This window comes from Carcharodon carcharias, chromosome 4 (assembly GCF_017639515.1).
Source record: "Carcharodon carcharias isolate sCarCar2 chromosome 4, sCarCar2.pri, whole genome shotgun sequence".
NCBI classification, from domain to species: domain Eukaryota; kingdom Metazoa; phylum Chordata; class Chondrichthyes; order Lamniformes; family Lamnidae; genus Carcharodon; species Carcharodon carcharias.
The window spans coordinates 189,642,764-189,665,529 of record NC_054470.1 but is presented as its reverse complement, the minus strand read 5'-3'; the positions used below and the strand labels follow the sequence as shown (position 1 = coordinate 189,665,529).

Genomic DNA, 22,766 nt, shown 5'->3' with positions numbered 1-22,766 from the left:
ATGACCCATTTATCCCTACTGCCTGCTTTCTGTTAGCTAACCAATCCTTTATGTATGCTTACGTGTTACCCCCTACACCATTAACTCTTATTTTGTTTAGTAGTCTTTGATGTCACACCTTTTCAAATGCCTCTTGGAAGTCGTAGTATACAATATTTGCATATTCCCTTTTATCCATCTTGCTCGTTACTCCCTCCAAAAACTCTCAATAAGTTAGTTAAACACTATTTCTCTTTCACAAAACCATGTTGACTCTGCATGATTCCACTGTGGTTTTCTATGTATTCTGCTATAACCTTATTAATAATGGTTTCAAGCAATTTCTCTATGACAAATGTTAGGCTAATTGGTCTATAGTTTCCTGCTTTCTGTCTACTTTCTTGAATAAAGGTGGTACGTTTGATACTTTCTAATCCACTGGGACCCTTCAAAAATCTAAGGAATTTTGGAAGATTATAACCGGTGCCTTTACTATCTCTTTAACCACCACTTCTTTTAAGACCCTAGGATGTAGTACATCAAGTCCTAGGGTCTTGTCAGTCATTAGGTCTAATAATTTTCCAGATACTTTTCTCTGGTGATGGTGATATTTTTTTTACCTTTTTACCTTTCATTTTCAAATATTTTTGGGAAGTTTTCTAAGTCTTCTACAGTGAACGTAGGCACCAAATACCTGTTCAATGCTTTTCCCATTTCTTGTTTTCCATTATCAATTCCCCAGACTTTCTTTCTAGAGGACCAACACTCCCTTTAGTTACTCTTTTCCTATTTAAATACTTGAAACCCTTACTTTCTGATTTATATTTCTAGCTAGCTTTCTCTTGTGTCTCCCTCGTTCTTTTTTAGTCATTCTTCGCTGGTTCTTAAAATCTGTCCAATCTTATGCCCTACCAATCTTCACAGAATTGTATAGTGTTTCTTTCAACTTGATACTATCCTTAACTTCCTTATTTAGCTACATCCTTCTCAGTCTTTCTGACTGGGATAAATCTTTGCTGAGAGTTAGTAAGTATCTCCTTAAAAGCCTGCTACTGCATCTCTACTGATTACAAATTTAACCTAGTTTCCTAGTTCACTTTGGCCAACTCTACCTTCATACCTTTATAATTCCCTTTTATTTAGGTTTAAAGTGCTAGCCTTAGACCCACACTTATCTTCAAACTGAACATGAAATTCTATCATGTTGTTAAAAGTCTGGAATTAAAAGTCTGGTGATCACTATGAAACCATTACCAATTGTTGTAAAAACCCATCTAGTTCACTAATGTCCTTTAGAGAAGGAAATCTGCCATTCTTACCTGGCCTACATGTGACTCCAGACTCAGCAATGTGGCTGATTCTTAAGTGCCCTTGTTCAAAGGGTATTTAGGGATGGACATTAAATGCTGGCCTAGCCAGCGACACCAACATCCCACGAATGAATAAAAAAAAATTGCTGTTGCTTATAGGCTCCTTTGCTATGAGGTTATTGATTAATCCTGTCTCATTGCACATTACCAGGACTAGAATACCCAGCTCCCTGGTTAGCACTAGAACATAACTGCTCTGAGAAATTGCCCTGAATACACTCAGTGAACTCATTTTTGAAGGTACCTTTGCCAAGCTGATTACCCCAGTCTACATGTAGATTAGAGTCAGCCATGTTTATTGCAGTACCTTTCTTACACGCCCCATTTATTTCTTCCTGTGTACTTTATCCTACAATATAACTGCTTTAGGGGTCCTATAAACTACACCCTGATCTTTCAAGCCAAGATCATCTCTCAGTACTGTACTAATGTCATCTTTAATTAACAGAGCTACCCCACCACCTCCTTTTCGTGCTGTCCTTCTAAAATGTCAAATACTCTTCAATATTCAGGATCCAGCCTTGGTCATCATGCCTCTCTAATGGCTATCAGTCATAAATATTTATTTCTATCTGTGCGAACAATTCATCCATTTTGTTACAAATGCTGTGCTTATTCAGACAGAGCATTTAACTCATCTTATTTTTACAATCTCTGGCATTATCAGCTGGTACACTGTTAAGTTTTTATGGTCTGTGCCTTCCTGCCACATCCTGGTTATAATAATCCAAATCGCTACCGTGCTCTATTACCTTGTCGATTCCTTTTAATTTGCCACGCCTTCCCTCACATGATCATTTCCCTCCATTATTTAGTTTGAGATGAGGAGAAATGTTTTCTCTGAGGGTTTTGCGACTTTGGAACTCTCTGCCTCAGAAAGTGGTGGAAGCAGGGTCATTGAATATTTTTAAGGCTGAGGTACATAGATTCTTGTTAGGCAAGGGAGTCAAAGGTTATCAGGGGTAGATGGGAATGTGGAAATCAAAATCAAGCAGATCAGCCGTGATCTTATTGAATGGCGGAGCAGGTTTGAGGGGCCAAATGGTCTACTCCTGTTCCTATTTCTTATGTTCTTATGTAACCCCTCTCTCACACTCTTGTTTAATGACTCGTCAGAACACTGGTCCTAGCACGGTTCAGGTGAAGACTGTCCCAACAGTACAGTTCCCACTTTACCCAGTACTGCTGCCAGGGCCCCATGAATCAAAACCCATTCCTCCCACAAGAGTTTGTGAGCCACACATGCATCTCACTGACCCTATTTACCCCACATCAATTTTCTGATGTATCAGGAGATAATCCAGAGATTATTACCTTTTAAAGTTCTGCTTTTAACTTAGCCCCTAGCTGCACATGAACTGCAATCATAACCTCCTTTTTTAGTCCTTTCTATGTCATTGGAACCACGTGGACCAAGACAACTGGATCTTACCCCTTCCACTGCAAATTCCTCTCTAGCCCAGAGGGGGAGGCAATGGCATTGTTGCTGGACGAGTAATCCAGAGACCCAGGGTAATGCTCTGGGGACCCAGGTTCAAATCCCGCCTCAGCAGATGGTGGAATTTGAATTCAATAAAAATCTGGAATTAAGAGTTCAATGATGACAATGAAACCAGTGTTGATTGTTATAAAAACCCATCTGGTTCACTAATGCCCTTTAGGGAAGGAAACCTGCTGTTCTTACCTGGTCTGCCCTACATGTGACTCCAGACTCACAGCAATGTGGTTGACTCTTTAATGCCCCTGAACAAGGGCAACTAGGGATGGGCAATAAATGCTGGCCCAGTTAGCAAAGCTCTCAACCTGTGAATGCATTTTTAAAAATGTCCCGAACCCTGGCACTGCTCTCGGCTGCAGGAATTGTTTCTATTCACCTGACTATACCGTCCCCTAGTGCTACAACAACCATCTTTTTTACTTCCCCCACTTGGGTGTACCCTGTACCACCTTGCAGCTCTTACACTTGTGGATAATTACAAGCAGCCGACTTGATTGGCATCACATCCACAAACATTCACTCCCTCCACCACTGATGCACAGTAACAGCAGTGTGTACTATCTACAAGATGCTCTGCAAGAATGCACCAAGGCTCCTCAGACAGCAACTTCCAAACCCATGACCACTACCATCTAGAAGGACAAGAGGCAGCAGAAAATGGGAACATCACCACCTAGAAGTTCCCCTCCAAGTCACTCACCAGCCTGACTTGGAAATATATCAGCGTTCCTTCACTGTTTCTGGGTCAAAATCCTGGACCTCCCTTCCTAACAACACAGCACGTGTGCCTACACCACATGGACTGTAGCGGTTCAGGAAGGCCCAGCCAGCGAAGCCCACATCCCATGAATGAATAAAAAAAAATGTATGTTGAGAAACCACCACGAACTCTTGGCTCTCCCACTGTGGCTAAATTATTAGGCTGCTTGCCTGACATCCAGTATTGGATGAACAGAAATTTCCTCCAATTAATGTATAAACTTGTGTAAAATTTGATCTAGTGTATAAGTCAACCCCATGACTTTTGCTTTAAAAAAAAGTATTTTTATATACTTCGTGTAAAAGCCAGCCCTAGTTTTTCAAGAATCAAATTACATTGTGGTTATTAATTACCTACTAGTAATTACTACAGTTCATTAATGCATTGGAACCTTTAGATTTTCCCTCTGTCCATTCTAGCAGCAATCTCCCAGCCAATTATCAAGACAAATGTGCACCACATGCTCAATCATGATGCCTTCAAGAAAGAATAACAAGTACCTAGTCTAACTTAAACTGGAGAAAAAAGTTGCTGAATAGGTTAACAAGCAACAGCAAAATGGTCATATCACCTGCAGAGCCATCTGACTCTAGGCCCGCAGAAGTGAATGAAGAAGGTATTTCATAATTCAAGGCCAGTGCTGGGTATTCCACTAAATTCATGAAAAGGCACAATTAGTACTCCATCAGAAAACAAAAATTTCACAGCCTCTGCCAGCTGAACCCGATGATAAAAATGTTCAAATTCCACCGTTTTGTCATCTGACATCGAGAGAAGAATGCATATCGACTGGCCTGTAACGGAAATATGGGTGAAACACAGATGAACTTTGACATGCCAGCAACAAGACTGTTAACAAAACAGTGAAAAAAAACTGTCCTTGTAAAGATGACTGGCCACAAGAAGATGTTGTGTGGCGAATGGCACAAAATTAAAGCCGATGGTTATATTCAAGTACAAAGCTCTCCCCAAAGAGAAGTTTCAGAAAGGCATTGTCGTCTACGTTCACAAGAAAAGCTGGATGGATGGAGGTGTTTGCAGGAAATGGATCAAAGAGGGAATTGAGACTAGGAGGACAACGCAATGAAAATAATCTGCTCATCTGGGAAAAATCCCACCCTGTCGATGATGTAGCCCATGCTGTGAGGTCAGCCAATGCTGATGTGGCAGTTATTGTCGGAGGTCTTAAGAGTGTTGTTCAGCCTTTGGATTTGTATATAAATAAACCTCTCAACACTATCCAAAAGTTGTGGAACAATTGGATGTTGAAAGTTAAAAATACATTCACTAACAGGTGAAATATGCAAACACTCTCACCAGCAATGTTGTGCTAATGGGTCATAGATAAGTGAAATGTACGTGATCCCAATATTGTCAAAAAATCATAGAATCTCACAGTGCAGAAGAGGCCCTTTGGCTCATCGAGTCTGCACTGACACGTAAGAAACACCTGACCTACCTCTAATCTCGTTTACCAGCACTTGGCCCATACCCTTGAATGTTATGATGTGCCAAGTGCTCATCCAAGTACTTTTTAAAGGGTGTGAGGCAACCCACCTCCACCACCCTCCCAGGCAGCGCATTCCAAACCGTCACCACCCTCTGGGTAAAAAGGTTTTTCCTCGCATCCCCCCCCCCCAAAACCTCCTGCCCCTCACCTTGAACTTGTGTCACCTCGTGACTTCAACTAAGGGAACAGCTGGTCCCTATCTACCCTGCCCATGCCCCTCATAATCTTGTACACCTTGATCAGGTCGCCCCTCAGTCTTCTCTGTTCCAAGGAAGACAACCCAAGTCTATCCACCCTCTCTTCATAACTTAAATGTTTCATCCCAGGCAACATCCTGGTGAATCTCCTCTGCACCTCCTCCAGTGCATTCACATCCTTCCTATAATGTGGCGACCAGAACTGCACACAGCACTCCAGCTTGGCCTCACTAAGGTTCTCTACAACTCCAACATGACCTCCCTACTTTTGTAATCTATGCCTCGATTGATAAAGGCAAGTGTCCCATATGCCTTTTTCACCACCCCACTAACATGCCCCTCTGCCTTCAGAGATCTATGGACACACATGCCAAGGTCCCTTTGTTCTGCAGAACTTCCTAGTGTCATGCCGTTCATTGAATACTTCCCTGTCAAATTACTCCTTCCAAAGTGTATCACCTCACATTTTTCTGGGTTAAGTTCCACCTGCTACTTATCTGCCCATTTGACCATCCTGTCTATATCCTCCTATAGCCCAAGACACTCAGCCTTACTGTTAACCACCCGTCCAATCTTTGTTTCATCCACAAATTTACTAATCCTACCCCCCACATAATCATCTATGTCGTTTATATAAATGACGAATAATAGGGGACCCAGCACAGATCCCTGTGGTACGCCACTGGACACTGGCTTCCAGTCACTAAAGCAGTCTTCTGTCAGCACCCTCTGTCTCCTACAGCTAAACCAATTTTGAATCCATCTTATCAGATCACCCTGTATCCCATGTGCATTTGCCTTCTTTATAAGTCTCCCATGTCAAAGGCTTTGCTGAAATCTATATAAACTACATCAAATGCACTATCCTCAATTACACACCTGGTCACCTCCTCAAAAAAATTCAATCAAATTTGTTAGGCATGACCTCCCTCTGACAAAGCCATGCTGACTATCCCTGATCAAACCTTGCCTCTCCAAGTGGAGATAGATTCTCTCCTTCAGAAATTTTTCCAATAGTTTCCCTACCACTGACGTAAGACTCACTGGTCTGTAGTTCCGTAGCTTATCTCTACAACCCTTCTTAAATAGTGGAACCACATTAGCTGTCCTCCAGTCCTCTGGCACTAAAATGTGAAATATTGAATATGTTGGATGGTACTGAGGCTGATTATTTGTGGAATGATGATGGCAAACTTGCTGGGAACACCAGTGATTATGATGATGAAGATGAAGAAGATGAATTTGATGAATTTATACAACCAGGCTATTGGGACACATTGTTTAACGATTCAGATCGTGATCAGAGTGATTTCAAAGGATTTCAATGTCAAATATTGTAATTAATTCATTATGGTATGTGCTTACATTATGTAGGATGAAATATATATAGATTGTAATTTATAACAAATAAATGTTATATACATTTTTTTAGTGTTAATTTTTACTCTATTCCATTGCAATAATTTTTTTGGGCCCAAATCAAGCATGAAAATCAATCCCTCAAAAACATTACTTGTGTAAAAGTACCGTGACATTTGGCCTAAAAAAATTGTTCTCAAAAATTCCACTCATACAAGAATACACACTAAATATTGGGAAGATCGAGTGGTCCCCACCACAAACTTTGTTCCCGAGCTATCAATTGCATCTCTCTCCCTGGCAATTATCTGAGGTTGAACCAGATAGCTTGCAACATTAGTGTAATTTTTGACCTCGTGAGCTCCTGACAATACATCCACTCCATTAGGACCACCTATTCCCATCTCTGTAACACTGTCAGACTCTGCCCCTGCCTCAACTCATTCATGCCTTTGTTACCTCTGGATTTGGCTATTCCAGTGCACTTCAGGCCAGCCTCTTACATTCTACCTTTTCATGGAGTTTTGGGTGACCTCAATTTTTCTGCCTATGTCTCCTCTTGCACCAAGTCCCATTAACTCCTCTGCATGCTGACTTATATCTGTGCCCGATTAAGCAATGTCTCAACTTTTAAAATTCTCATCCTTTGTTTTCAAATCCCTCCATGGCCTTATCTGAGGGTTGTGGGGGTAATTATAGAGATATCTGTTCTTTTCCTAATTCTGGTCTCTTGAGCATCCCAATTTTAATTGTTCCACCATTGCTGCCTAGGACCTAAGCTTCCCTAAACCTCTCAACCTCTCTTCCACTATCAAGGCATTGCTTAAAACCTGCCTTTTTGACCAAGCTTTCAGTCATATGCCCAAATGTTGTCCTATGTGTCTGTGTCAAATTTTGGTTTCAGATGCTGCTGTGAAGTGCTTATAGTTGTATTATTACATTAAAGAGACCAGATAAAGACAAGTTTTTTTTTGCAGGGGGCTGGAAGAAGAGAAATTTATATAATCATGGTTTTTTAAGCTTCATCTTTAATGAAGTCTTAATATTAATCCAAGTCAGGGGCTTAAGGTGCACTCTGCCACTTATATACTTGTAACACACTGCTGATCATGCCCATCATGTACTTAGAATACATTGAATAAGATACTCTACTATAAGGTGGGTTATAAATTGTGCAAAGGACACTTAACTATGGCATAACAAAAGTGAATGTTTGGCTGTTTACAAAGTTTTACATTATGCTTAGTGGAACAATCAGGGTAATAAACCATAGGAAAATAAGGACTTGTAAATGGTTACATTATATAGGAAATTCATGCCATCATACACAATAGGAAGTAACTTGCCATTTTGTACCTCATCAATATTCAGCATAGTATGGAATATTGCCAGCTCTTTTGCTATATAAAAAGTGGCATTGGAATAGGACCACATAGAAGGGATAATTTCACTTGACTGCAAAGTAACAACTACAGTCAACACTGGCAGAAAAGCACCCCACACACTGACAAAATGACAGGCTGATACATGCTGTCAAGGTTATGTGACTCCTAGGGCATTTTTCCCCCACAGAAAAAAATGAGTGGAAACATATAATTGTTTTAGAAGCAGTTCAGGGATGAGGGGCTAATCTTATGAAGAAAGGTTGAACAGTTTGGGCTTGTACCCATTGGAGTGAAAGGTGATCTTATTGAAACTTAAGATCCTGAGGGGACTTGACTTGGTGGATGCTGGGAGGATGTTTCCATTTGTGAGACACTAGAACTAGGGGACACTGTTTAAGAATAAGAGGTCTATCGTTTAAGGCAGAGATGAGGAGAAATATTTTCTCTCAAAGGATTATTATGTGGAATCCTCTTCCCCGGAAAGCAGTGGAGGCTGGGCCATTGAATTTATTCAAAGCACAGTTGGACAGATTTTTGATAGACAAGGGAGTTGAGGGTTATGAGGTCAGATAGCAAAGTGAAGTTGAGACCACAACCAGATCAGCCATGATCTTAATGAATGGTGGAGCAGGCTCAAAGGGCTGAATGGCCTACTCTTGCTTCCAAATCCTATGTTCCTATATAACCATATTCTGTCTGGTTTCATCCAGCCAATAACAGTAACAGCCTTGCACTGCTATTTAAGCATTGATTATGCTACTTTGCAGTACACGCTGTGTGAAATTCTGAGAACTGCATACTAATTTGGACTAAAATAGGAGATTTGTAGTTAAAAACACATTCTGACTCAATTTGGCAATCAGCTCAGGCTATTTGGGTACTGTGATAGTGCCATTTTAAAGACAATGACACCCAAAATTAGGAGTTTCCTTTGTGAATGGCCTCCATCTGTTTTCTTTAGCATAGTGGCAGCTTTTGTTTACTGGGAACTGTTCTTCATTTGCACATTCTGGCAATGCTGATTTGAATTTTATGTTTCTAGTTGGTTTTCTCCAAAGTTGTCTAGAAAATATGTAGCGTAAAGTAGTACTATTGGATCTGAGTCGGTCCAACATCTTCTCAAGAAATAAACCATCCAGAGCTATTCTACTCCTTAACAATTTGTTATTAAACCATTTTTTATGCAGGACAGTTTTCTGTTAGCCAAATTGATCGATTAATCGGCAGTTACAATTTAAAATGTCAGCATTTTAAATTGTTGAATCTAAATTTACAGACATTAAATAAAAAGCACACGGTTAACTTTTAGGATGGCAATGTCTCTTACCTAGTGCGGTGCAACAGTTTGACATACGACCAGAGGAGATAGCATAAATTGGAATGAAGGAACCGTTTCAGAAGCTCTATTATTGAAATCTAAATATCGCTGTGTTTCTAGGTTCGTACAATGGCCAGTGCTGGAGGGCCTGACAATTTGGTTCTGCTGGATCCTGCGAAGTACAAAGCCAAATCTCGCTGTCCTGAACCTTTAGGAGGTGATGAAAATAGTTCACATCCAAAGTGGCTGATTGGGGAGCAAGAATTTGAAGCCCTAATGAGAATGTTGGATAACCTGGTAAGTGCAGCAAAGAAAAACTTTAATTTTTTTTGCAATAGAAGGAGGCAATGGCTCAGTGACTCACTTAAACTAATTGAGACAGTTTCAAATAAAGATGCATTTCTTGTGCTTTTGTGATGTACTTTTTCTACGTATAGACACCATTATAATGCAAGTTGTTGCACTTCTATAGTAGTTCTGATTGGCAGCCCACAATTTCTGGAAAACTTATAAAAAGTTTGTGGTATTCCAGTAGGCTGTCTATCACTAGTCTCTGATTATGTTGGTTATATGAGTTTTAATTCTTGAAATAATTCAATGCAGCATGTTTTCTTGCTTATGGCTGCCAATTGCAAAGTTCCTCTTAGAGGGGAGAGTATAACAATAAGTAGTGTAGTGGTTATGTTACAGAGGGCTGAACTAATAATTCAGAGAATGAGAGTTCAAATCTTGCCATAATAACTTGAGAATTTGAATAGAGTTTAAAAAGTCTGGAGATTAAAAAGCTAGTATCAGTAAAAAGCGACTATAAAAATGTGTTGGATTTTCATAAAAACCCAACTGGTTTACTGTTGTCCTTTAGAGAAGGAAGCCTGCCATTCTTACCCAGTCTATATGTGACACCAGTCCGTCACCAACATTGTTGGTTCTTAGCTGTCAACCAAAGCACGCTAGCAAACCATTCAATTATATCAAAATTGCTAAGTAAGGGTAATAAATGCCGATCTTGCAAGTAGCATCTGCAGCATGAGAATAGATTGAATAAAAAGCTTTAAAAGTACCCTGAATGAAACATTGAAATAAAATCTTAGAAATTTAATTTTTTTAATTAATCTTTTCAACTTAAAGACCTGAATCTTGTCATTGTCTACGTGCAATTCTCAGAATCAGCTATAAACCAGGAAATGGAAATGGGGAAGGAGGTTAGGAAAATTAGTCACCGGAGAAGTGATGCTGAGTAAATTGTTGCAGCTGTGCTCTGACAATAGCTGGACTTCATCCTAGGGTCTTAAAAGAAGCATCTAGTGAGATAGTTGATGCATTGGTTTTAACTTTCCAAAACTCCCTAGATTTGGGGAAGGTTCCATTAGATTGGAAGATAGTGAATGTAACTCCATTATTTAAAAAGGGAGGGAGACAGAAAGTGGGAAACCACATGCCAGTTAGTTTAACACCTGTTGTAAGGAAAATGTTAGGAGCTATTATTTAACAAGTTATAGCAGGGCACTTGGATGAACTCAAGGTGATCAGGCAGACTCAACGTAGTTTTGTGAAAGGGAAATCATGTTTAACAAGCTTATTGGAGTTCTTTGAGGAAGTAACTTGTGCTGTGGATAAAGGGGAATTAGTGGATCTACTGTACTTAGATTTCCAGAAGGCATTGGATAAAGTGCCACATCAAAGGTTATTGTGGAAAATAAAAGCTCATGGTATTGGGGGTAACTTATTGGCATGGATAGAAGATTGGCTGGCTAACAGGAAGCTGAGAGAAGACATAAATAGGTTTTTTTCAGGTTGGCAAGATGTAATGGGTGGTGTGCCACAGGGATCAGTGCTGGGACCTCAACTGTTTGCAATTTCTATAAATGACTTGGATGAAGGTATTGAAGGGATGGTTGCCAAATTTGCTGATGGCACGCAGGTAGGAAAGTAAATTGTGAAGAGGATGTAATGAGGCTACAAAAAGATAGATAGGTTAAGTGAGTGGGCAAAGATCTGGCAAGTAGAGTATAATGTGGGAAAATGTAAAATTGTCCATTTTGGCAGGAAGAATAAAAGAGAAGCATATTATCCAAATGGTGAGAGATTGCAGAGCTCTGAAGTGTAGAGGGATCTGGGTGTCCTAGTGCCTGAATCACAAAAGGCTAGTATGCAAGTCCAGCAAGTAAGTAGGAAAGCAAACAGAATGTTATCATTTATTATGAGGGTAATTGAATAGAAAAATAGGGAGGACATGCTTCAGTTGTACAGGGCACTAGTTAGGCCACATTTGGAGTACTGTGTACCGTATTGGTCACCTTATTTAAGGAAGGATGTAAATGTGTTGGAAGCAGCGTAGGTATAACAGCACTGTGGGTTGACCTACACCATGTGGACTGCAGAAGTCAAGGAGGCAGCTCACCACAACCTTCTTGAGGGCAATAAATGCTGGCCCAGACAGCAAAGCCCACATCCTGTGAATGAATTTTTTAAAAAGTTCAGGGAAGATTTACCAGACTAATGCCTGGAATGGGTGGCTTGTCTTATGAGGAAAGAATGGACAGACTAGGCTTGTATCAACTGGACTTTAGAAGAGTAAGAGGCGACTTGATTGAAACATATAAGATCCTGAGGGGTCTTATGGAAAGGATGTTTCCCCTTGTGGGAGAACTTAGAACTAGGGGTTAAAAATAAGGTGTCGCCCATTTAAAACAGATGAGGCGAAATGTTTTTACTCAGGATCGTGAGTCTTTGGAATTCTTCCTGAAAAGGTAGTGGAAACAGGATCTTTGAATATTTTTAAGGCAGAGGTGGATAGATTCTTGGTAAGCAAGGGAGTGATAGATTTACAGGGGTAAGTGGGATGCAGGTTTCAGGTTATGATCAGATTAGCCGTGATCTTATTAAATGGTGGAGCAGGCTTGAGGGCCTGAATGGTCTAGAGACTAGAAACTAGAAACAGGAGTAGGTTATTTGGCCCTTTGAGCCTGTTCTGCCATGGAGTATGATCATTGCAGATCCACTATCTCAACATCATACTCCTCTCTCCCCATAAGAGTCATGGAGTCATAGAGGTCTACAGCACAGAAAAAGGCCCTTCGGCCCATGAAGTCTGTGCCGGTCAAACAAGCACCTAACTGTTCTAATCCCATTTTCTAGCATTAGGCCCATAGCCTTGTATGCCACGGCATCGCAAGTGCACATCCAAATACTTCTTAAATGTTTTGAGAGTGTTTGCCTCTACCACCCTTTCAGGCAGTGAGTTCCAGATTCCCACCAGCCTCTGGGTGAAAAAATTCTTCCGCACATCCCCTCTAACCCTCCTGCCCCTTACCTTAAATGTATGCCCCCTGGTTATTGATCCCTCCACCAAAGTTCTGGGCCAGCATTTATTGCCCATCCCTAGAAAAATTCCTTCCTATCAACCCTACCTATGCCCCTCATAACCCTTGACACCTTTAGAGCCTAGAATTCCTGAGGGATTCAGAGGAGAGGCGATGGCATAGTGGTATTTTCACTGGACTAGCAATCCAGAGACCCAGGGTAGTGCTCCAGGTTCGAATCACGCCACGGCAGATGGAGGAATTTGAAAATCTGGAATTAAAAGTCCAATGCCCAAAACCATTGTTAATTGTTGTAAAAACCCATCTCGTCATCCTCATGGAATCATACCTCCCGGACTCCACCAGGTATGTCAACCTGGTGATGCTATAAAACCGGACTACTGCCAAACACCATACTCAGCAAGTGATCGACAGAGCTAAATGATCGCACAACCAATGGATCAGATCTAAGCTCTATAGTTCTGCCACATCCAGTCGTGAATGGTGGACAATTAAACAACTCACTGGAGGAGGCGGCTCTACAAATATCCCCATTCTCAATGATGGATGAGCCCAGCACATCAGTGCAAAAGATAAGGCATTCGCAACAATCTTCAGCCAGAAATGGATGATCCATCTTGGTCTCCGGAGATTTCCAGCATCACAACCAATCCGATTCACTCCACGTGATATCAAGAAACGGCTGAAGGCTCTGGATGCTGCAAAGGCTATGGGCCCTGACAACATTCTAGCAATAGTACTGAAGACTTGTGTTCCAGTACAGCTACAACACTGGCATCTACCTGGCTATGTGGAAAATTGCCCAGGCATGTCCTTTACACAAAAAGCAGGACAAATCCAACCCGGCCAATTATCAGTCTACACTCCATCAGTAAAGTAATGGAAGAGGTCATCAACAGTGCTATCAAGGGGCACTTGCTTAGCAGTAACCTGCTCACTGATGCCCAGTTTGGGTTCCGCCAGGGACACTCAGCACCTGACCTCATGACAGCCTTGGTTCAAACATTGACAAAAGAGCTGAACTCCCGAGGTGAGGTGAGAGTGACTGCCCTTGACATCAAGGCAGCATTTGACCAAGTGTGGCATCAAGGAGCCTTAGCAAAATTGGAGTCAATGGGAATCAGGGGGGAAAACTCTCCGCTGGTTAGAGTCATAGGAACACAAAACGCATAGCACAAAGGAAGATGGCTGTGGTTGTTGGGGGCCAATCATCTCAGCTCCAGGACATCACTGCAGGAGTTCCTCAGGGTTGTGTCCTAGGCCCAACCATCTTCAGCTGCTTCATCAATGACCTTCCATCGTAAGGTCAGAAGTGGGGATGTTCACCGCTGATTGCACAATGCTTAGCGCCATTCGCGACTCCTCAGGTACTGAAGCAGTCCATGCTCAAATGCAGCAAGAACTGGACAATATCCAGGTTTGGGCTGACAAGTGGCAAGTAACATTCATGCCACACAAGTGTCAGGCAATGACCATCTCCAACAAGAGAGAATGCAACCGTCGCCCCTTGATGTTCAATGGCATTACCATCACTGAATCTCCCCCTATCAACATTTTGGGGGTTACCAATAACCAAAACTGAACTGGAATAGCCATATAAATACTGTGGCTACAAGAGCAGGTCAAAGGCTAGGAATCGTGCGACGTGTAACTCGCCTCCTGACTCCCCAAAGCCTTTCCACCATCTACAAGGCGTAAGTCAGGATTGTGAAGAAATACTCCCCAATTGCCTGGATGAGTGCAGCTCCTACAACACTCAAGAAGCTGGACACCGTCCAGGACAAAGCAGTCCGCTTGATTGATACCACATCCACAAACATTCACTCCCTCCACCACCGACGCACAGTAGCAATAGTGTGCACCATCTACAAGGTGCACTGCAGGAATTCACCCAAGGTTCCTTGGACGGCACCATCCAAACCCACGACCACTACCACCTAGAAGGATAAGGGCAGCAGATAGACGGGAACACCGCCACCTGCAAGTTCACCTCCAAGTCACTCACCATCCTGACTTGGAAATATATCGCTGTTCCTTCACTGTCACTGGGTCAAAATCCTGGAACGCCTTTCCTAACAGCTCTGTGGTTGTACCTACACCACATGGACTGCAGTGGTTCAAGAAGGCAGCTCACCACCACCTTCTCAAGGGCAACTGGGGATGGGCAATAAATGCTGGCCCAGCCAGTGATGCCCACATCCCGTGAATGAATAAAAAACAAAGGTTCACCACCCTCTGAGTCAAGATGTTTCTCTTCATCTCAGTCCTAAATGGCCTACCCTGTGTCCTGAGATTGTGACCCGTTGTTCTAGACCCCCCCGCCCCCCCGGCAGAGGAACCATCATCCCTGCATCCAGTCTGCCTAGCCTTGACAGAATTTTATATGTTTCAATGAAATACCCCCTCATTCATCTCTACTCCAGTGAATTCAGGCCTGGCCGGCCCAATCTCTCCTCATATGACAATCCTGCCATCCCAGGAATCAGTCTGGTGAACCTTTGCTGCCCTCCCTCTATGGTAAGAATATCCTTTCTTAGGTAAGGAGACCAAAACTGCACACAATACTCCAGGTGTGGTCTCACCAAGGCCCTGTACAGCTGCAGTAAGACATCTCTGCTCCTGTACTCAAGTCCTCTTGCAATGAAGGCCAACATACTATTTGCTGTCTTAACTGCTTTCTGCACTTGCATGCTTGCTTTCAGTGATTGGTGTACAAGGACACCTAGGTCCCTTTGTACATCAACATTTCCCAATCTATCAGCATTTAAATAATACTCTGCCATTTTGTTTTTCCTACTGAAGCGGATAACTTCACACTTATCCACATTATGCTGTATCTGCCATCTATTTGCCTACTCTCTCAACTTGCCTAAATCGCATTGAAGCCTCTTTACATCCTCCTTACCGCTCACATTCCCACCTAGTTTTGTGTCGTCAGCAAACTTGGAAATATTACATTTGGTTCGCTCATCCAAATCATTCATATATATTGTGAATTGCCCAAGCACTGATCCCTGAGGTTCCCCACTAGTCACCGCCTGCCGTTCCGAAAAAGACCCATTTATTCCTACTCTGTTTCCTGCCTGCTAACCAATTTTCAATCCATGCCAATATGTTACTCCCAATCCCATGTGCTTTAATTTTGCACACTAACCTCTTATGTGGGACTTTATCAAAAGCTTTCTGAAAATCCAAATACACCACATCTGCTAGTTACTTCCTTAAAAACTCCAGTAGTTTTATCAAACATGATTCCTCTTACTTAAATCCATATTGACGTTGCCTAATATTGTTGATATTTTCTAAGTGTCCTGTTACCGCATCCTTTATAATAGACTCTAGCATTTTTCCTGCTAGCGATGTTAGACTAGCCGGTCTGTAATTTCCTGTTTTTTCCCTCCCTCCTTTTTTTAAATGGTGGGGTTACATTTGCCACCCTTCAGTCTGACGGGACTGTCCTGAATCTACAGAATTTTGGAAGATGACAGCCAATGTATCCGCTATTTCTATAGCCATCTGCTTTAGTACCTTGGGATGGAGATTATCAGGCCCTGGGGATTTATTGCCTTCCGGTCCTATTAATTTCTCCAGCACTTTTTTTTCACTAGTACTTATTTCCTTCAATTCTTTCTTCACACTAGGCCCTCAATTCCCTAGTATTTCTGGGAAGTTTTGTGTCTTCCTCCCTGAAGACAGAACTAAAATAGCTGTTTAGTTGCTCTGCCATTTCCTCCTTCTCTATTATAAATTCTCCTGTTTCGGACTGTAAGGGACCTACATTTGTTTTCACCAATCTTTTTTTCTTTTTACACACTTATAGAAGCTTTTACAGTCCTCTTTTGTGTTCCTTGCAAGTTTACACTCTCACTTTATTTTTCCCCTTTTAGTCAATCTCTTGGTCCTCCTTTGCTGAATTCTAAACTGCTCCCAATCCTCAGGCTTGCTACTTTTTCTAGCAACTTTATATGACTCCTCTTTGGATCTAATACTATCCTTAATTTCTTCTGTTAGCCATGGTTGGGCCACGTTTCCTGTTGTGTTTTTGTGCTAGAAAGGAATATATAACTGTTGCAATGCATACATTTGTTCTTTAAATATTAGCCATTGCCTATCCACCTTTTAATGAAGTTCCCCAATCTTTCTTGGCCAAATCACGCCTCATATCTTTGTAGTTTCTTTTGTTTAGATTTAGGACCCTAGTTTCAGATTGGACTACTTCATGTTCCAACCTAAGGAAGAATTCTAGCACATTATGGTCACTGTTCCCTAGAGGACCCCGCACAACAAGATTATTAATTTACCCGTTCTCATTGCACAAAACCAAATCTGGAACAGCCTGTTTCCTAGCTGGTTAAACGTACTGGGTCTAAAAAACCATCTCATGCACAGTCCAGGAATTCATCCCCCACACTATTGTTGCTGATTTGGTTTGCCCAGTCTATATGTAAATTAAAATCATCCCTGATTACTGTAGCACCCTAGTTACATACATCTCTAATTTCCTGTTTAATGCTGCCCCCTACTTTATCACTACGATTTGGAGGCCTATAGACAACTCCCACTAATGTTTTCTGCCCCTTGTTGCTTCTTAGCTCCACCCAGACTGATTCTACATCTAGATTTTCTGAGCCAATATCCTCTCTCACTATTGCACTGATTTCCTTAACTAACGATGCCACACCACCTCTTTTTGCTTTTTCCCTGTCCTTCCTAAATATCGAATACCCTTGGATATTCAGTTCCCAACCTTGGTCACTCTGCAATTGCAATCATAACCGTGTTCGTATATTCTTTAAAAATGTGCCATAGGATTTTTGTTTCTTCACTTTGTTCAGTATATTATCATTTAGGGTATATTTAAATATACAATTTCTTCCAAATTATATTGCTTCACATTGAACTTAATTGGCTGGCTACTAACCATCTGTTAGCTTTACCATGGGGCATATTTCTTTTCCATTCCCATTTCTTGGGCTATTCTTTGAAGGCGGGAGAATCGACCCTGTGATTGGGCCTGGTTCACACCCAAGACGCCTGCTGTGTTATGTGGTCCCTTCTCACATGAAGTTTTGTCACAATTATCCATACCTCTGCTATATCCATCCCGGCTAATAAAATTCGTAACAGTGAAATGTGTAGTCAGAATCCTTTGTTTGTCATCCACAATCTTAACCCTCCAATTCTGGCCTCCTGCACAACACTGAATTTAATCACTGCACATTAGTGACCATGCCTTCAGCTTCCTAGGCCCTAATAAGCAGGGGCTGTTCTCCTTGGAGAAGTGAAGGTTGAGTTGGGAGGAGATTTGATGGAGGTATTCAAAATCATGAGGCGTCTGTACAGAGTCGACATGAAGAAGCTGTTCCCGTTGGTGGAAGAATCCAGGACACCGATTTAAAGTTGACAAAAAAAAGTAATGGCGATATCATGAGAAACTTTTTTTTACATAGCTTGTAGTCCTGACTTGGCATGTACTGCCTGAGAATGTGGTAGAGGCAGATTGAATCGTGACTTTCGAAAGAGAATTGGATCATTACCTGAAGAGGAAATATTTTCAGGGCTATGGGGAACAGGCAGGGGAGTAGCACTAAGTGAATTGCTCTTGCAGAGAGCCAGCATAGACACAATGGACTGAGTGGTCTCCTGAGTGCTGTAACTATTCTGATTCTAATCCCTAGAATTCCTCCCTAAACCCTTCTATTGCTCTATGTCTTCTCCTTTAAACCTCTGACCAAGGTTTTTGTTATCTGCCCTAATTTGACTCAATGTCAAATTTTGTTCTATTTGTGAATCACCGTATTTTACTATTTTTAAAGATCCTATATAAATGCAGGTTTTTGTTACTGGTCACATGGTTTCAAGCCTGGTTTTATGATAAGACACTCATCATTAGACCATGGCCTTCAAATGGTTACCCATCCAGTACATTTGTGTGAAGGCCGAATAAACAAATGGTAGAATGTTAAGTTAAATGCCTTTTGACATACATTCATTTTCTGTATACAATGAAATTGAAAATCTGGTCCTTTTAATTGGGCTGAGGTTTTGTTGCACAAAAGTAGCAGAGAATTTTAGACCAACATTTCTCCCCTGACTTGAAACATTTGGAAAAACAAAGGAAGATTTGCATTATTTAGTGCTTTACAGGACCACAAAAATCTCAAGCATTTTCCAGCCAACAGAGTGCTTTGAAATGTAGTGCACGACAAACTCCAACGGCAGCATACTAACGACCAGATAATCTTTTTATGATGTTGATTGAGGGATAAATATTGGGCAGGACACCAGGTATAACTCCCCTACTTAACTTCTAAATAGCACCATGGGATTTTTGTTTATATTCTTTCATGGAATGTGGGCATTGCTGGCAACGCCAGTATTTGTTGCCCATTCCTAATTACCCTTGAACTGAGTGGTTCATTGGGCCATTTTAGTGGGCAGTTAAAGTCAGCCACGTTACTATGGACCTGGAGTCGCAGGTAGGCCAGACCAGGTAAGGACAGCAGATTTCCTTCCCTAAGGACAATAGTGAATCAGATGGGTTTCTATGACAACTGATAGTTTCATGGCCATTATTACTGAGGCTAGATTTAGCTTTCAATTCCAGATTTATTAATTGAATTTAAATTCCACCATCTGTGGTGGTGGGATTCAAACCATTGTCCCAGAGTATTAGCCTGGGTCGCTGGATTGCCACCACATCACCATTTCCTCATTACTTTCAACTAGGAGGCAGATAAGGCTTCAATTTAACATCTCATCCAAAAGACGGCACCTCCAACAGTGCAGCACTCACTTCGGTACTACGCCAGAGTGATTTTTTTTTATTCAAGCCCTGGAATGGGACTTGAACCTCGAACCTTGGGACTCAGGCAAGAGGCTACCAACTGAGTTGGGTTTGTTATGTTTCCAAGAATGTACTGTATCAACTCTTCTGACCTTATTTTAAACAGCTTACCCTTCAATGTTCTATTTGGGAGTTAAGCATTAGAGAGGGAGATGACATGTATTTCTGTGATTTTGAGGTATAAAACTTACAAGCTTAGCTCATTCCCACCAAAGCCAGAAAATTTGTGTATTCGTCTGTGCAGGTTAAATTACTTTCAAAGAGTGAAGATTACACAATCTGGAATTAAAAGTCTAATGATGACCATGAAACCATTGTTGATTGCTGTAAAAACCCATCTGGTTCACTTAAGTCCTTTAGGGGAGGAAATCTGCTGTCCTTAAATGGTCTGGCCTTTCTATAACTTCAGACCCACAGCAATGTGGTTGACTTTTAAATACCCTCTAAACAGGGCAATTAGGGATGGGCAATAAATGCTGGCCTAGCCAGCGATGCCCATATCCCATGAATGAATAAAAAAATACTAGGGCCAGTTTTTCACCTTGAAGATGGGAGTTGGGAGATTTCCTAACATTGCGAACCCACTTCCTACCCGGCAATGCTTGCCCACTCTGTTTACATGGCAGGGAGTTGGGGACGCTTCCGACAGCTGACCCAGTACAAAGACAGATGAGGGGGTGATGCTGAGGCAGCCAGATTAAAAAGTCAGCCTCCGTTTGATGGGACATCAACCCAGTTCTGGTGATGAATGTGAGACCCCAAAACCATCACCCCCACCCCTCCCATAAACCCCCCCAATACCCCCTCTCTCCAACCCCTCCCAAATCCAGTCACCTAGTATCCCCTATACACAGAACTCTCAAGCCCTATTGGGAAGTATTTGAGAAACTTACATCTGTCAAAATAAGCAAACAATTATTGAAAATCCAATTAAAAGACCATAATCCTCTTAACAGCTCACGTATCTGCCAAAATAACCAAGCTGTCATACCCCTTGACAGTTGTGTGAACTATTCTAGCTGAACAGAATCCATTAGTGGAACTCTGCCAAGCATTCATAATGAGATTCCTTTGAATCGCTGTACAAGTAAAACCACCTGAGCTGACAAAGACAGCAAGAAGCTCAGCCAACTTCAGAGCTTTGAAACAGCCAAATAAATGGCTGAGCTGAGCTTCAAAGAAAACTTGAAAGCAAAGCGGACATCACAAACAATCAAATCTAGATTTTATTATTGTACGATGCAGAAGAGCACTTTATCCAGTGGATAATGTATTGTAATGCATCCTTTTTTTTCTTGCACAGGGTGTGGGCATCGCTGACTATGCCAGCAATCTTATTGTTCATTACTAATTGTCTTTGAGAAGGTGCTGGTGAACTGTCATTTTGAACCGCTGCAGTCCATGCGGTATATGTACACCCACAATGCTGTTAGGGAGGGAGTTCCAGGATTTTGACCCAGCAATAGTAAAGGAAAGGTGATATAATTGCAAGGATGGTGTGTGGCTTGGAGGGGAACTTGCAGGTGGTAGTGTTCTCATGCATCTGCTGCCCCTGTTCATGTAGGTGATAGAGGTTGAAGGTTTGGAATGTGCTGTCATAGGAACCTTGGTGAATTGCTGCAATGCATCTTGATGGTAAGTATAGCTGCTGCTATGCATCGGTGGTGGAGGGAGTGGATGTTGAAGGTGGTGGATGGGGTGTCAGTCACATGAACTGCTTTGATCTGGATAGTGTCAAGCTTCTTGAGTGTTGTTGGAGCTGCACTCATCCAGGCAAGTGGAGAATATTCCATCACACCCCTGACTTGTGCCTTTATAGATGGTGGACAGGCTTTGGGGAGTCAGAAGGCGAGGTACTCTCTGCAGAATTCACAGCCTCTGGCCTGCTCTTGTAGCCACAGTATTTATATGGCTAGTCCAGTTCAGTTTCTGGTCAATGGTAACCCTCAGTATGTTGATAATGGAGGATTCAGCGATGGTAGTGCCATTGAATGTCATGGGGAGATGGTTGGATCCTCTCTTGTTGGAGATAGTCAGTTGTGTGGTGTGAATGTTATTTGTCACTTGTCAGCCCAAGCTTGAATGTTGTACAGTCTTGCGGCATATGGGCATGGACTGTTTCAGTACCTAAGGAGTCGCGAATGGTGCTTAACATTTTGCAAACATAAGCGAACATCCCCACTTCTGACCTTATGATGGAAGGAAGATATTGATGAAGCAGCTGAAGATAATTGGGCTTAGGACACCATTTATTAATTCAATTTAAATTCCACCATCTGCAGTGGGTGGGATTTGAGGAGCTCCTGCAGTGATGTCCTGGAACTCAGATGATTCACCTCCAACAATCTCAATCATTTTCCTTTGTGCTAGTTATTTCTCCAACTACTGGGCAGTGTTCTCCTGAAATCCATTGACTTCACTTTTGCTAAGGCTCCTTGATGCCATATTCAGTCAAATGCTGCCTTGATATCAAAGGCAGTCACCCTCACGTCACCTCTGGAGTTGAGTTCTTTTGTCCATGTTTAAACCAAGGTTGTAATGAAGTCAGAAACTATACTGGTACCACTTCCATCACATTATTGACAATCGAGTGTAGACTGAAGGGGCAGTAATTGACCAGGTTGGATTTATCCTTTTTGTGAACAGGACATACCTGAGTAGTTTTCCATTTTGCTAGGTAGATGCCAGTGTCGTAGCTTTAACTGACACAGCTTGGATAGGGGCACGACAAGTTCTGGAACACAAGTCTTTAGTACTATGCCGGAATGTTGTCAGGGTCCATGGCCTTTTCGATGTCCAGTGCCTCCAGCTGTTTCTTGATTTCACGTGGAATGAATCAAATTGGCTAAAAACTGGCATCTGTGATGGTGGAGACCTCCAGAGGAGGCAGAAATGGATCATCCACTTGGCACATCTGGCTGAAGATTGTTGCAAATGCTTCAGCCTTGTCTTTGCACAATATGCTGTCCTGCCACATCATTGAGGATGCCTCCTCTTCCATTTAGTTGTTTCATTGTCCACCATCACGACTGGATGTGGCAGAACTGCAGAGCTTAGATCTGATCCATTAGTTGTGGGATTGCTTAGCTCCTTCTATGACATGCTGCTTTTGCTGTTTGTCATGCAAGTAGTCCTCTGTTGTAGCCTCAGCAGGTTGATACTTCAATTTTGGGTATGCCTAGTGCTGTTCCTGGCATGCCTTCCTGCACTCTTCATTGAA

At 41.9% G+C, this 22,766-nt stretch overlaps 1 protein-coding gene across 10 annotated transcripts in view; it reads left to right on the top strand.

Moving 5' to 3' along the window:
- Positions 1 to 22,766, top strand: part of add1 (adducin 1 (alpha)) — a 199,944-nt gene that overhangs the window by 117,137 nt on the left and 60,041 nt on the right. For all 10 annotated transcript variants that reach the window (XM_041186143.1, XM_041186142.1, XM_041186144.1 and 7 more), the window contains exon 9: positions 9,497 to 9,673. In XM_041186143.1, coding sequence (XP_041042077.1) covers positions 9,497 to 9,673 — 177 coding nt within the window. The remainder of the gene's footprint in view (positions 1 to 9,496; positions 9,674 to 22,766) is intronic.